The sequence below is a fragment of the Anas platyrhynchos genome, chromosome 15 (genome assembly GCF_047663525.1).
Source record: "Anas platyrhynchos isolate ZD024472 breed Pekin duck chromosome 15, IASCAAS_PekinDuck_T2T, whole genome shotgun sequence".
Taxonomy (NCBI): domain Eukaryota; kingdom Metazoa; phylum Chordata; class Aves; order Anseriformes; family Anatidae; genus Anas; species Anas platyrhynchos.
This window is the reverse complement of record NC_092601.1, coordinates 13,591,052-13,605,869: the sequence shown is the minus strand read 5'-3', so window position 1 is coordinate 13,605,869 and position 14,818 is coordinate 13,591,052. Positions and strand designations below refer to the sequence as shown.

The following is a 14,818-nucleotide window of genomic DNA, read 5'->3' as shown; positions in this document are numbered from 1 at the left end:
ACTTCATATTTTAGCTTATGGAAATAATACTGAATCACTGCTAGAAACCACAGCTCTGTGTTTTTGTGCTAGAGGCATAAGAGGCCCTAAATTGTTGAAATACTAGCAAAGAGACAATCCCGTAGGAAATGATTGTTAACAATCATCAGTCTTCCTCTGCAGGCCTGTGGCCCTTTCCCCCTGTTGATCTCAAAGCTCTATCAAAATCATAATTAATGAAAACCTCACGACACATCTATATGACACATTAGGTGAAATCATGGCCCCAGGGAAGTCAATGAACAAAAGTTCACTGACGTCACTGCGGTCAGGATTTCACTCCTATTTCTTATTACAACAATTTTGATGCCAGGTTAACTGAAGCATAGACAGGTTAAGCAACATGCCCAGAAGCTTAGATCTAGAAAAAAACAAGTACTAACTTATTATTTCTCATTCCCATCTCCCTTCTCCTACCAGCTTGTACGTCCCTACTTCAACCTTAACTGCTCACAGCTCTGCAGAAGGGACAGACCTCATGGCCCCAGTGCTGCTGAGTTTGCTGCAAATGCTGCTCTCCTCCTGCACAGCCGATACCGCTCAGCTCCAAAGTGTACAAGAGGTAAAATGAGATTGATACACCTAGCAGACGTGCAGTCTGAAACGCCGCTACAGCCCATGCATGTTGTGTACACCTTAATAGCTGAGCCAAAAGATGGTCTGGTTGAGCATCACCTCCGCAAGGACCTGGGGACAGGCTGGTCACTGGTGCCCCAGGGCTCTGCTGCACTCTGCAGTGGGCAGGGAAGGGCAGAGCCTGTGTCTCTTCCTCCTTTCTCTCAATGGACATGCTCTAAGTGCAATGCTAACACGCCTGCTGGGAAAAGCTGGCTCAGTCCCCATTCACACGGGTCACTAACACTCCAGGAACCATTAGGTGCGTCAAGGGAAAATCAGACGGGCCAGGTCTGTCCCACGCCCTCGCTGCGCAGACTGCAGGAGCTCGGGCAGTGTGCTGCTACCTGCAGTGGCACGTCTGAGCCAGGGATGGGAAAATACATGGCTCGATTGTCACACCTGTGCTCCCTAATTAATCATTCCAATCCAGAGCTGTAGGAACAGAGAACTCAGCACACGTTAATAAATGAGCCTGTGTTTGCCCTTTTTCATGAGCCCAGGTGTCCACTGGCCCCTTCCATCCAAGATGGGGAATGGCAGCCGGGCACCACAAACTGTTTTATCCGAAGCCTGGCAGAGCTCAGAGCTGAGCACAGCCAAGCAGCAGCTTGATTCACAGGGCAAAGCTCTCCCATGACATTCCACCTTTCCCACCTACTCCATCCAGATCAGCCCACTCTTGACGACTAAGGAGCTCCCTTTTTCCTGCCCAGGAGTTGCTGAGATTCACATGATGGAAAATGTAAACCTTTGGCCTGCTCGGTGCTATTCTTGCAGGGACCATTTCCTGCTGAAGCCAGGGGAAATTTTGCCTTGCAGGGTTAAAGACCTGGTGACCTCATCCCGTGGTGGCAATGTACAATCAGCAGTTTTACAGAGCTCCTGCTATTTCATCCCTCTGAAACGGACTTAGCAACTTTGTGGTCAGCACAAGTAACTCCATTTTCTCTGTGACCGGTGAAAACTGCTGGCTATGCTGCAGCTCTCTACCTCTACAAAACCACGGGGTGTGTGTTTGTTTAGCATCCCAGGGCTTTCGTTCAGGGCTGTGGGTTGTTTTTTTTTTGGCTCCCTGCGCAGCTACGCAGCTAAATTCGAAGAGACACACACTGTCATTAAACAGCCCTGGAGAAAAAAACAAACTCTGTCACCTTGTTTAACCGGAGCCAAAGGTTGACACAGGCATATCCCTGCTGTGGATTTACAAGCAGAACAGAGCTGAGCCATGCCCAGGGAGGCTGCAGCTCCGCTGAGCCGCAGAGCCCCGCGGCGCCGGATGCTCCTGCAGCCATCGCTGCAGGGCTGCAGGTCAGCTGCCTCCCTCCTTCCTCCAGACACAGCCTTTTAAATAATGATCAGCTAATAATGCAGATCTAGTGCTGCTAGGATGCTGTCTCCTTTTGGCCATCCTTTTTTTCATTATGCCCTTTTTTTTTTTTTTTTAAATAGGGTACTCTCGGCCTGATAACTAAAAGACGTCTGAAATGAATGAGGTTTGCCTCGCTGGCAGACTTTTCAATTATTCAGGTAATACAGAGCTGGCAATATCTCTTTATGTTTAACAAGGAAAATGAACGCAGAAGTCAGGAAGCAATGTTGTAGGCACACCAGAGAAAAGCCATACAAAATATTCATTAATATTCAAAGAGCAATGAGATCCTGAACAACAAGCAAATAATCAAAAAAACAATATATGTCCAAACATACCAACACTGGTTATCTTTTGGGAGACCAAGTCTTGTAGTAAAGCCTCAATTGCAGGATTATGTCTGGAATACAACTCGTACCGATTAATGCCAATGTGGAATTTTAACCAGTTTGGGTAGGAGTCTATGGAGGTTTCTCCAGTTGGCAAAAATTCTTCATTATCTTCATTTTGCCTACCACCAAAAACAAACAACAAAAAAGGAAAAAACATAAATGAGGAGTAAGAAATAATGTTACAGTTTGCAACTGGCATCAAGAAATAAAGCTTCAGGAGGTGACAGCTTGGAAGGGAAGAGCCCTACGAGGTAGGAGAAGATCCCAGCCTGTCCCTGTGCCCGCTGCACGCCAGGAGCCCACTCCCACCCAGGACCAGGGTGGCTGGATCTTCACCTCTGCTCCTCACGCCTGATTTAATGCCCAAAAGTCAGGAGGAAAATTCGGAGCGACATCACTGAGCGCTAGCAGAGGCCCTTATATAGCCGAAACGTGGGGCTGCAAGGTTTATATTGTATTTACATTGCATTATGTACAAACATCTCTTACAAGTTTGACCCAAAGGAAAGCATCACCCTGAACTTTTATTTAACAGGAAGCTGGGTCTGGAAGCTGACAGTACAGCAGGAACTTGACCTGTTGTACCAAATGTTCCCACTCTCTCTCTCCTTCTTCTTTTTCAAACACAGAGAATGAGAAGAAAACAGATCACTCTGAACCAGTCACTAAAGAAAAACTCTGGGTGGTTATGCCCCTTCCTTAGTAGTAAGATATTATTACAGAAAAGGATGGTTAGGCTGACTTTTAACTCCTACATTTCATGTTAGTTCTGTGAACTTTCGCTGCAGCCAAGGAAATAAAGGCACAAAAGGCAGCTGCATTGTGGAGGTCAGGGATATTTTTGCTCTTCACCTATTTGACACAGTCACATATCTTCCATCCAGAGGTCCTCTGTGGTTTTAGTCATCTCCAGATGTTCATACTTTTGTGACTTTTATTTCCTTTTTTTTTTTTTTTTTTTTTTCTCAGAGTAATCAGAACTTCTTCAGGTATTTCACTTCACAGTCACTTCGGATTATAAAGCAGAAGGGGCCTGGACCATTCACATGCATACGGGACAGAAATCAGAAATATTTATCCTCCCTTTTTGAGGATTTAGATCATGCTGGCTGCTCTGCGGCTTTACAGAGCTTTTGTATGGTACAATGCAGCTGTTTAAACATTACAATGTCGGTGTGTTTGGAAGAGGGTGCTGTTGTATTAGACAAGCCTTTTGATTTTTCAGTCATTGAAATTTTGCAGCGTTCCTTACAAGCCAACAGGGCAAATGATTCACAGAGGCAAGTCAGTGCTTTGAAGGCCGGAGAGCAGCAGAGGTGCCGGGACACTGCGAATTAATTGAGGATGAAAAATGTGGCACAGATCAGATCCTGAAGGCAGAAATACCTGCTAGGGTGGATGCCTTTGTGATACCAGACCTTGCTTTTGAGAAAAGTTAATATGCTGCTGCCTGGCCTCATTGCTCAGTCCCTGCTCCTCTGAGCAGAGACTGGGAAGGTGCTGGAGCAGGAGGATCACCGAGCGCCTGACCCCATTTTTACGCTGTTTTTCCAGCAGCATGTGCCTCAGGCTACAGCCAGAGACAGCATATAGGGGCACGGGGACCTTGTGGTCCCAGCACTCCAGCCTTCTTGTTCTCCTGTGTTATACCCCGCATTTTGTTGCATTTTTTGGAGGAAAACAACCGGCCAACCCCATCTACGATTCTCTTCCCCCTCTCCCACCAGCGACACCCGGCTGCCCCCCCTCACCCTCCTCCTCTTCCGAACCACCATCACCCCAACCCCCGAGCACTGCGGGCCGAGGACCAACCCTACAAACCCCAAAGCGGGAACCCAGCGCCCCATTCCCACACCGACCCCAAGCCTCCCCTCCCGGGGGGGGGCACCCGGGGCCGGGCCCCCCGCCCCGTGACTCACCACTCGGGCTGCTCGGCCGCCCGCGGGTTGAACCTGATGTCGCTGTTGACATTGAAGAGGAGGTCGCCGTCGGCCAGCGGGGGCAGGGCAGCGCGGTAGAGCGGGTGCTGGAAGAGGGCGGCCAACGGGGCGGCGGCGGCGGCGGTGGAGGAGCCGGGGGGCGGCGGGCGCGGCGCCCCGGGAGCTATGAGGCGCCTCGGCCTCGCCGCCGCCGCCGGCCCCCCGCCGTCCGCCGCTTTCTCCGCCGCCTCCCGCGACTGGGAGGAGAGGTTGGAGGCCGGCTCGGCGCTGAAGTCCTGCAGGATCCGCAGCGTGTGCTTGCTGGGCCAACGCGGGGCGGCGCGGGGCGGCGGGGCGGCGGCGGCGGCGGGCGGCGGGCAGGAGCAAGCGGGGCGGCCCTCGGCCCCCCGGCGCTCCAGGCGCGGCAGCAGGTCGATCATGATGTGCATGGTGCAGGCGACGAGGAACACCATGAGGATCAGCAGGCGGAATTTGCGGACCAGGAGCATTTTCATGGCCGGGGATGAGGCTCTGGAATTAGCCGGGGAAGGGGGAGGGAGGGGAGGCTGCCGGGGTCTCTCGCGGAAAAAGGCCGGGCGGGCGTGGGGCTCGCTGCAACCCCCCCGGGGCCGCTTCGGTTTTCTCCCTTCGGGTCGGGCGGCGAGCGATCAAGTCCGTAAAGTTACCTCCATAGGCGCCGCGGAACGCACAGGCTAAAAACAATAGGTCCTCATGTCTCAGGAGCATCAAGAACTTAGGAGGGGGGGAGGAAAAAAAAAAAAAAAAAAAAAAAGGAAAAAAAAAAAGATAATAATAATAATAATAAAAAAAAAAAGTGCACCGGTCTGAGCCTTTAAAATCAATAGGAAAACAAAGCCGGCGGCGTTGCAATTTATAAAGCCATCTGTTCACGATTTCTCTCTCTTTTTATTACAGGGATCACAACAAATAGGGAAAACTGGTTCTTGAAGAGAAACCAGCATCTGACGCTAGCTCAGATTAAATAATAACAATAATAATAATAATAAAAAAAAAAAAACGGGGAGGGAGGGGGAAAGAATAATATTAAGAAAACCTGTACGGAAAGGCGACAGAAGAAAAAAAATCATCCATAATATTTGGCTGTGCAGGAAACGCTGACTCCCTTCCTTTGAATTTGACCAGTGATGCAGCAGAAGCGCTCTCCCGCTCGCTGTCGCTCCCTCTCTTCTGTGAGACTGTTTAAGAACATTGGCTGGAAAATCATTTTCTTAGAGCGGTTCCAGTTTCTTCATCCATTGCGTCCAGTGCTTGGGAGAGATTAATATGTTCAACTGAGATCAAGTCTGGGTGGCTGCTGTATCCGAGCTGGGCTTTTGCTTTGGCTTGGGTCGTTTTTTTTTGGCCGCAAAACTGTCTGATGGCACAACTGCAACATAAAGGTTAAATATGGCACAGAAAAAAAAAAGGGGGGAGGATTAGAGAAAAGAAACTAATAAATCAGTAGAGGTTCTTTTTAGCAAAGAGGTCCCGTCTTTGATCTCTGCTGGGTCTTACAGATCTGCCTTTTAGCGAGAGAGAAAGGAAGAGAGAAAGGGGGGGGAGAGAGAAGGGAAGAGGGGGGAGAGATCTTTGGCAGGTGCAGAGTGAAAACCTCTTTCAGCTACACTGAATTCTGGAGACTGGTTGGACTAGTAGCTCTGCAGCTCCAGCTTTCAGTGGGTGTGTTAAATATTATGAGCGAGCCATGATTCCTGCCTTCCTCACGTCATAGTTAGGAGATTGGCTAAATAAACGCTACAGTGATAGTAACAGGAAAACCTCAACCAAAAGCGTTTTTTTTTTTTTTCTCCTCCTCTCCTCCCTCCTTCCCACCCCCCTTTTCATTCTACTGCAGCTCCAACTGGGGCAAGGAGAGGGCGTCTGTTCCACAAAGGTTTGCAAAATAATTAGGAAAAAAAAAAAAAAAGAATATAATAATCAAGCAGTGGCGGAGTGGGGAAGCTGCACTAATAGTGTTGCAAAGTACTAGCACGGTCTGCTGCTGGGAGCAGCAATTCTGCTCTGTCATTGTCTGGGCTGCAGAGCGGGTGGGTGCCCGCTCCCCCTCGCACCCAGCCCCTCGCCGTAGCAAGGTCAGAAGGGAAAGCTGTGCTCCGCTTCCTCCGGAGGAGCAGTCTATTTTTTAATCCCAGATCCTGCGTGTTGTGATAATCCCAGGGTGTGCTGAGGGGTAATCTGCCTTCCTGCAGCTGTTAGCTGCCCCTACAGCTCCGTGGCCAGGTGGCTAGTGGTGCTGGTGGCCCTGGGGCTGATGGGAGGTGTTAATGGCTGTTGGAGGAAGGGACAAGTCACTGCAGTGGTGTTCAGATGACCAGGTAGGGGTGCTCAGGGCTGCTGATTTTGTCTTTGGGAGGGGGCCACCCTGGATTTGTGGTGCTTAGCAGGGTTCAAATGGTCATGAAGTGGGAACACAGTAGGGAAGAAAGGTATGGGCTTCTGCCCACCCACCACCACCTTTACACAGAATCATCTCAAATGCTGGCCCATTTTGCCCTGGTTTAACCAACATTAAAATATTGCTTTCCCCCAAAAAGTATTTTTGCCCCAGACTCCATCCAGCACTGTCCCCCCACTGAGAGCTTCTACAAAGCCTTGTGCCCTGCAGTCCACTGGGACACATCCGTGGGGTTACCACATGGCTAGCTTCCACGCAAGTGAAGTCACTGCTTTTCCAAGGGAAAAAAAGACTCTGAGAAACAATGATCTGGTGGGGCAACGATCCTGTAGACTTCTCTGTGCCTTCATGGGGGAACAAGAGCTATTGCTATCTTGGGGGGAACATTTTGGTTCCAAGGTTCAGATGCAGGCCTTTGATTCCCACGGAAGCCATTTTGTCACCCTGGGACCTTTAAGTACAAGCATATTTCGTGACAACAAGACACTTGGGTGTGGAGCCAGAAGCAACACTTTTCATCTTTTTCTGCATTCTTAGCAAGGTGCACTCAGGAAAGAATATATACCAGGAAACCCACCACTACCTGAAGGGGTATGGTATGTGATAGGGGTGCGACATTAATGACATGCGGAAGAGTATTTTTATTTATTATTTTTTTTAAATCTGCCAATGGTTACAGCTTCTGGTGCTGTCACTTAGGGAAGTCAGCTGGGCTGAATTAGCAGTAAAGCCGAAGGAAACAAAAGAAGGCAGGTGGGAGCTAAAGTTTGGGCTCTGGGAAATGGGGGTGGTGGAGGAGAGCAGTCAAAGGAAGCCCTCTGGGAGGGGGCAAGTGCAGGCCGCGTGCTTCTGTGTAGTTTACTTGTAGTCCCTTTACTACAGCTTTTCTGAGAGGATCTGGGTGAGTTCATCGCAGCTCTTCATGGATCTCTGTAAGGTTAGAGAATACAACACACTACCTGCTTTAGCATGCCACAGTAGGGTTTGCAGAGTATGTGCTGTAGCTACAGGACTATTATTTTTTTTTTAACTTTGTGTCTGGCTTACTAAATCTAAAGGCCATGATATTAGATAGGAGGTGGGCCTTAACAGATATGAACTTGAAAAATACTTGTTTTTTGAATACCTCTGGTATTTTGCAGCAACAAATTGCATCAGACATCATAATTCTGCATGTAAGGTTTATATAATGAAAGTGGGATTAGCTTTGAAGTGTAATACAGAAAATTGAATGTAATTAGTTATGAGGCTTTCAAAAGGTGAAATGAAAGAGCAATATAGTAAACAGGCAACTGATTCCTTGAAACTTTGTTCTCATCAGAATGATCTTTAGTGAACATTGTTACCAAACCAAGTATGGTTTCATCTAAACTTTGCCTACTTGAGAACTGACTCCTGCTAAGGCTGTTCCATGGACTCTGTTCCTTGGGTCTTTCAAGCCTTACAGACCTACCTGGTGAGGGAAAGCTGTTTGTATTCCCTTTACAACTGGACTTTTGTGGACCAGAGTTCCCTAGAGGTGCGAATCAAGGAGTTTCTTAACTCTTTGCGCTTCTTTAGGAGTGGCCTTCGGGAGGATTAAGTCTCTCTTCTGCAAGATCATACTTAGCTTTGGGTAAAGTCAAGTAAAGGTGTTTGAAAAAAAGGCGTCACTGGCTGGAGAGCTCTCCTTTCAGGATCTTCAGTGGACTTCTGGCTCTGTAGGATACAGCTAATTGCTATAAGAGATGTCCTTCACCTCTGTTTCTGGCCTTCCTGGCTTCCTCAAAGTACTGGTCAATATCCTACAAGTTGGTTAACTTGGGCTGCCTCTTGTGTGGAGTTCTGTTCCCCATGACAGCCTGGGTATTTTTCCCTAAGTTGCACAGTGTCTTTCAGGCTTCAGCCTTTCCCAGCAGGGATGAACAGATGCTGTTACCTGAATCAGATTTTTCTTTCGTCCTCTTGCTCAATGCAATACAACAATCTTTAAAGGAAAATAACATCAGATAATTCTTTGTTTCTTGACTTCGATATCTTCAAATGTCTTGCTTCACAGATGACCGTATCAATATGTAAAGATGCATAGGCATCTAAGGCAAACACAGAGAGTGAACTTGTGGCTTTTCCCTAAAGGAAGGGGCAATGTGTAATTCCCACTGCTGTATTTCCTGAGCCTTTCATCCTTCTTCCTGGAGGCTGTTAATGATCAGCATCAGCACAATACTACATTCCCTCTGTGCCTTTAAGCTGTGCTGGTTGGTGAGACAAGGGAATGAAGCCAAGGTACATCTAAATTTCTCCTCTCCTGTGTGGGATCCATCCTTAGCACATCCCTCAATGCAATGAGGACACCAGCTTCCTTCTTTTTTTACTGATCTTTCCCATGAATAGGTAGTGAGCAAGCCCTGTTCTTGTTCTGGAGATAATTCAACTTGGGCCTGAGTAAAGGGGCTCTTGCCTCTGTAATCCACTACTTGGGAGCACCAAATAAATGAGTCTGAAGCTTGCTTTCCTGTTGGTGGTCACACAGGGCTGGCAGGGGACTTGGTGTTTGGGCTGGAGCTGGGTGTCTGAATATCTGCTGGGCTGGGAGGGCCAAGGTGGCTAATGGCCAAGAAGCCACAGATTGTGGGTGCATGAAGCCAAAGGGTGAGGCATGAGTGAAGTCAGGAGCTGGGCCACAAGTCAGGAAAGCCTGGAAATTGGACAGCAGGTACAAGATAAGGAGCAGGCAGAGCTAGGACAGACAGGCTCAAGGAACAGGACTGAGGGCTACCAGGGCTGGTGCGGCCTCCCAGAACCATCCCTTTGCTTACTCTGAGCAAGTGTGGGCAGGGGGGCTTTTGTGCTGGGGTCTGGGGATACATGACCTACCCCTAGCAAGGAATGGCTCCCTTCCCCTGCTGTGTGGGAAGAAACAAGGTTTTGTGTCCAGCCAGCTGGACTTCAGCCCTATCTCTGCACCTTGATGCTTTGGCCCCTTCACTTCCAGCATAAGCACAACACTTGAATGCATTACCTCCCTTGACTTCAAACGTTTGCTTTTAAGACTTGGAGTTGATAGGGAAAATGCTGATTTTGGTAACTGCTGACTGGTATTGAACCTTTTCTTCAAATAAGTTTTTATCCACAGAACTGATCTGTGTAGAGACATAGGGCCTTTCTAATAATGCCTGATTTGGAGAGTTTCAGAAGTTCATTGTTTTACTTTCTAAGGTCCTAGGCTCAGTAAGAAAAATGTAAATATTTCTCTTTATCTAAACTCTATGCTGTTGTATGGAATTCTATTATGTGGCCAACAGCTTCTTGTTTCTGCTGTGTTGTGTGTTGGGCCAGCATTGCTCCTATAATTGCTAGTGTTATGTAAACAACGAAATAACTTCTTAATGGAATATTACGACATTAATAAGTTATTGCATGCAACTCATTTTAAAAATTTCAATAAAATCAAGTCTCTCACAATCAACTTTTTGGTTATTGAATTCAAATACCCTTCATTTTCTTGAGGGTATTTGAATGTTATTGGAAATTTGACATTAGATTAGAATAATCACAAGCCAAGATGGCTTTGGATCTAACAAGTTTTTTTTATCTGATATAAATTAGCACTTAATGCATTTTTGCATGTTCTGCCTTTGCTTTTATTTAACAATACAATCAAGAATTCAGGAGCAGTTGTTATATATCCTGGCACTTCATTGTTTTGTGCATGAATTAATAGCTTTTCTGTTGGTGAAATCTGTGCAGAAGTTTATTTTCCCCATTTTGTCTGCTTGCCTCGCTGAGCAGCGACAATGGTCAGTGTATGTGATAATGTATTCAGGTAAATAAATGAAGCGTGGTTTTGGGTGAGTAAACATACCCAGCTATAATTTTCTATTATGACTGTTTACAGCCCTCTGATGTAAAACCTGAATGCAGCAGGGCAAACTGGAAGTCAGGCCTGATTGCACATTTTCTATCAACATATTTTTATTGTTCCATCTAATGGAAAAAAATGGGTTTTGCTTTCTGAAAACCTCTATCTCTGATGCTGGGAGCCCCAAGGGCATCCCATGCCTCATCTGGTCCCTGCGGTGACACTGCCTAGGGTGCTCTTTCTGCTTTCCCTCTGCATTTCCTCCCTCTGTGAAGATGCATGTACTGACCCAATTTATTGGTACTTTGCCTTACAAAAAAGGATCACACCAGAAATCTGACAGGTACTGTGTATTAACTTCCCACACTGTGAAAATCACCTTTATTGCTGAGAATTATGCTTGATCTGTCTACTGAGCAGAAGGCAAGTCCATAAGCTTGATTTCATAGTCAACTTCTCAATGTATGAAAGATCACTGATACCTGTTCGAAGTGGTATGTTAATGTGTTAAAAATAATAATTAAAAAGTACCCCCTAGGTTATTTTGATCACCTTCCAGCCCAGGATTTTGTTAGCTACATGATATTTTTGATCCAAATCGTGGCCAAATCTCTTCCCAAAACCAGAGACAGTATGGCCACTCATTCCTTCCTGTAATGGTTTTGCTAAGGTTGACTGGAAGTGCATTGAGCTGTGAGCTTGAGCTCAGTAATAATGAAAGGAGGCTTCCCCTGTTACCAGCATTGCTGGCTGGTGTTGCTGAATCATCAGTGCTGGGCAAAGTGTACCCTGTTCTGGAAATGCATCACCAGCCCCAACTGATTTCAGAAAGCCAGAACTTCCAGCTTCGAGCGCTTCCGTTCTGTAATTTAGGATACAAATGTTCTAGGTGACCCTCCCCCTCCAAAAAAAAAAAAAAAAAAAGAAAAAAAAAAAGACCAGGAGTAGCTTGAGAAACCTGTTGAAATTCATTATATTAGGCCAACGAAACAGAAGACTTTTCCCTGCCTGTTTGTTCCTCATCAGCTATTGCTGCTGCAGATCAAGGGTTAGCTCCTCAGCTGGTATCAGCTGGCCCCAGTTTCAATTAAATGCTATTTAATTGTATCAGCTGAGGGTCTGGTCCACAATGCTTAATTCTTCCATTGGCTGGAACAAAGGGCTGCCTGGCAATGCAAGAACAAAACCTGTTACTGTTGGTGCTAGAGCAATGGGATTGGCCGGTGGAGGTATCACATTTACTCCGGTTGTTCAGGCAGAGCAGTAATGTCGTGTGTAGCTACATCAGAGGGGCTGAAAAATTCCACTCTTAAATGGTAGAGCATCATAAAGAAAATTAACTGTTAGGAAGCTGCGTTCTTACCTAAAAATTACTTAAACTAAGTCAAAACAAATTATCTTGGCTTGCATGACATAACAGCATGCACTATTTCAGTTAATTTTATCCTCTTATAATACTGATTCCTTTAAAAAGACTGTCATCAAATATCCTGTATTTCTTGTACTATTACCTGAACTCAGTCTACATGAATCGTTTAAAAGTATATAAAACACGGCTTGCTAAATCACACAATCATATTGCAGATTCATTGAAATTGATGGTGCTACATGCGTTATACCTGGAAAAAGTGTTTTCTGGTGCTAAAACAAGTTTAGTTACACATGCACGCAGGAAACTTAGGCTTACTGGAGTGAGCATGGTCACAGACACGTTTTAGTGCATATGAACATGTGAATGGAGGCACACACGAGCAGTTTAATTGTATGCTGGAGAAACTTTTGGGAATACATTTTCTGTTGCTGTCTAATTTGGATTTGTATGGATATTTTGACTTAACTTGAGCCTTTTTCCCCTTGGCTGGTTAAATTTTCGATCAGATCATTTAAAGAAAAACAACCTGAGGAAGTAAGAGCAAGCCACAAAGACATTTAAAGCACGCCACAACCTGAAATAGAAATTAAAATACTAATAAAAAAAAAAAATCTCATGGGAGAGCCTTACAACTAGGCAGTGTAACAGAACAGGCTGTGAATTACTCTGCCCCTGGGAGACACCAGGGCTCTTCCCTACTTGAGCTCTCCCTGGCTACGTGATGCTGGGAAGTCATTTCAGTTCTGTTTCCTCATTTAGTAGGAGGGACACCCTAGAGCGTTTTGAGATCTATTAATAAAAGTCACTACAGGAGAGAGAGAGAGAGACAGACACTATGATGTTTTCAGTCTCTTTGGAGAATAATTCATGCTCTTGACTTTAACCTCAGAAGAAACTCACACCCTTAAGAATGCTTCTGTAGAGGAAGGCCTGAAACACTGGGACTATGCACGAGTCTGGGGTCAGAAAAACCCTTACATCTAGTAGCACCCTCATGGCTATATGATTGAGGGTTATATGATTGCTCACGTACTTCAGGACTTTGTGGTGTGACTGGAAGTGCAAGCAGATTGACTCCAATAACAGAGGGGCTTGCAAGAGCCCCCTTGCACCTCCTCCTTTCCCAGCCTTGTCTGCTTTCCTGCTCTCCTGTGTTTTTCTTGCTTCCTGTCCCTAAGAAAGTGTTTTTTTGAATGCTGATCCGATATAATCACAGATCTACTTCTGATGGTTTGATGTTAAAGTCACTGGAAACTCTGGCCATGGTGAATTCCTGTACAGTAATTATCACTAAAAAATTCCCTTTTTCCACCAGTTGATGATATTTTATTCTTTAATCAAGCCTTGCCATAAAGCTCACTGCAAGCTTAGAGAAAAGCATGGGAAAGGTAGGTGCTTGCCAAGGGTGCCTGAGCTCCCAGCAGCCCTCTTTCTTTCCCACCTCCTGAATTGTTGCTCAGTAGGTGTTAGTGAAAAAGCTTTTGTAGCTGTTTAAAAATGTATGCCTTCTGTGCTCCCATCCCTAGCAAATGTATGTATTCTGATTTATTAACTTGGTGTGAACTTCTTTTCTAATGGGTCGTCACCTTCTCTGTGGTTCAGGCTTCTCCTTGCCTGGTGCTGCTGTAACCCTGCTGAGGCAGCAGTTCCCATCCAGCCTGCACCCTTCCTGCTATGCTCCCTTGATATTTGAATTGATGTCTCTGCTTTTTCTCTTCTTCCCTCCCTGTTGGCAGGACTTTCTGGAACTGCTTTGGTGGTGATTTCCACTCTTTTGGTCCTAAATTTGTCTTTGCTTTTCTAAGGGGTTTATCACACTTTTTTTTTTTTTTTTTTCTCTCCTTACTGATATGTTGCAGTAAAACTGCAGTGATTAAATGGGGTTATTCTGTGTTTGCTGTTGAAGGTGGGAGGATGTGCAGCCCTCGTTGTAGAAGCAGCTGTGCTGTTACAGGGAGGGATGATCTATGAGTAAAGGAGTGTGCTGGGGCAGGTTGGTTTTCTGGCTCTCATTTCTTGTCAGGTCTGGGGCTTCTCCAAGGGATGGGCTCAAACATTAGAGACAGCTTCAGTGGCTGAGCTGGAAGCATAATTGCCATATTCCCTTGCAGGTCAGACCTAATTGCCTTTGGGGTTGCCGTTGTGTTGATCTCTCAACCAAGACTCCCAGCTACGGGCTGGAGTAACAAGACTTGATTATCTGCTCTCTTCTCAGGGTGGGAGAGCTTTGAGTCAGGGCCTATCCTTTATTCTCTTTGTGCAGTGCCTACAGCAAGAGAGCAGTGTCCTCAGGTGGATTAGATTAGAAGGAAGACGATGTAGATACACAGCACCTATAATCCAGCAGGGAAAGTAGTTGCTCATTTACCTGCTCCGTTGGAAGATAAAAACTTTGGGCAGTTGCCGAGAAATGTGTCAAGGTTATAACTCCCAGGTGGGCCCTGAGCATCAGTGTTAGACGTGCAAAATGAGAGTGGTTGAAGTGCAGGCTTTTTCCTTCATGGGCTCTTTGAAGACTGAGGTAACATAAAAATAAATAAATAAAAATAAAAGGTTTCCATGGAAATCTCAAAACTGAAGGAGTGAATATCAGTGTGCTTTGTATGTTCTTCACAGCTGATATAAGTCACAGTGTAAATGGACCTAAGTGCTGAGTGACCTTTGGAGGGAAAAAAAAAACAAACACAACACCAAAACACAGGAACTTTGTTTTCAGTGGTGTGGTGTTTTTTTTTTTTTCCCCCCCCCACAAGAAGTTGTTTTCAGTGAAGTGATTCGCTGGTTTAACCAGACAGGGACATGGTGACAAGATGGAGACTGCAGTAACAAGG

The 14,818-nt window shown here is 46.0% G+C and overlaps 1 protein-coding gene and 1 long non-coding RNA gene across 3 annotated transcripts in view; one reads left to right on the top strand and one right to left on the bottom strand.

The window, feature by feature from the left end:
- Positions 1-5,957, bottom strand: part of FAM20C (FAM20C golgi associated secretory pathway kinase) — a 58,371-nt gene extending 52,414 nt beyond the window's left edge. Inside the window, exons 1-3 of one of the 2 annotated variants that reach the window (XM_027468938.3) lie at positions 5,413-5,957; positions 4,338-5,090; positions 2,365-2,537 (exon numbers count right to left, since the gene is read on the bottom strand). In XM_027468938.3, coding sequence (XP_027324739.1) covers positions 2,365-2,537; positions 4,338-4,852 — 688 coding nt within the window. In that variant the 5' untranslated portion in view covers positions 4,853-5,090; positions 5,413-5,957. The remainder of the gene's footprint in view (positions 1-2,364; positions 2,538-4,337; positions 5,091-5,412) is intronic. The other variant, XM_027468939.3, reaches the window with a different exon arrangement.
- Positions 5,958-6,205: 248 nt separating this feature from the next.
- Positions 6,206-14,818, top strand: part of LOC110352820 (uncharacterized) — a 186,811-nt gene continuing 178,198 nt past the window's right edge. The window contains exon 1 of the long non-coding RNA XR_011803683.1: positions 6,206-7,675. This is a non-coding gene — a long non-coding RNA (uncharacterized lncRNA). The remainder of the gene's footprint in view (positions 7,676-14,818) is intronic.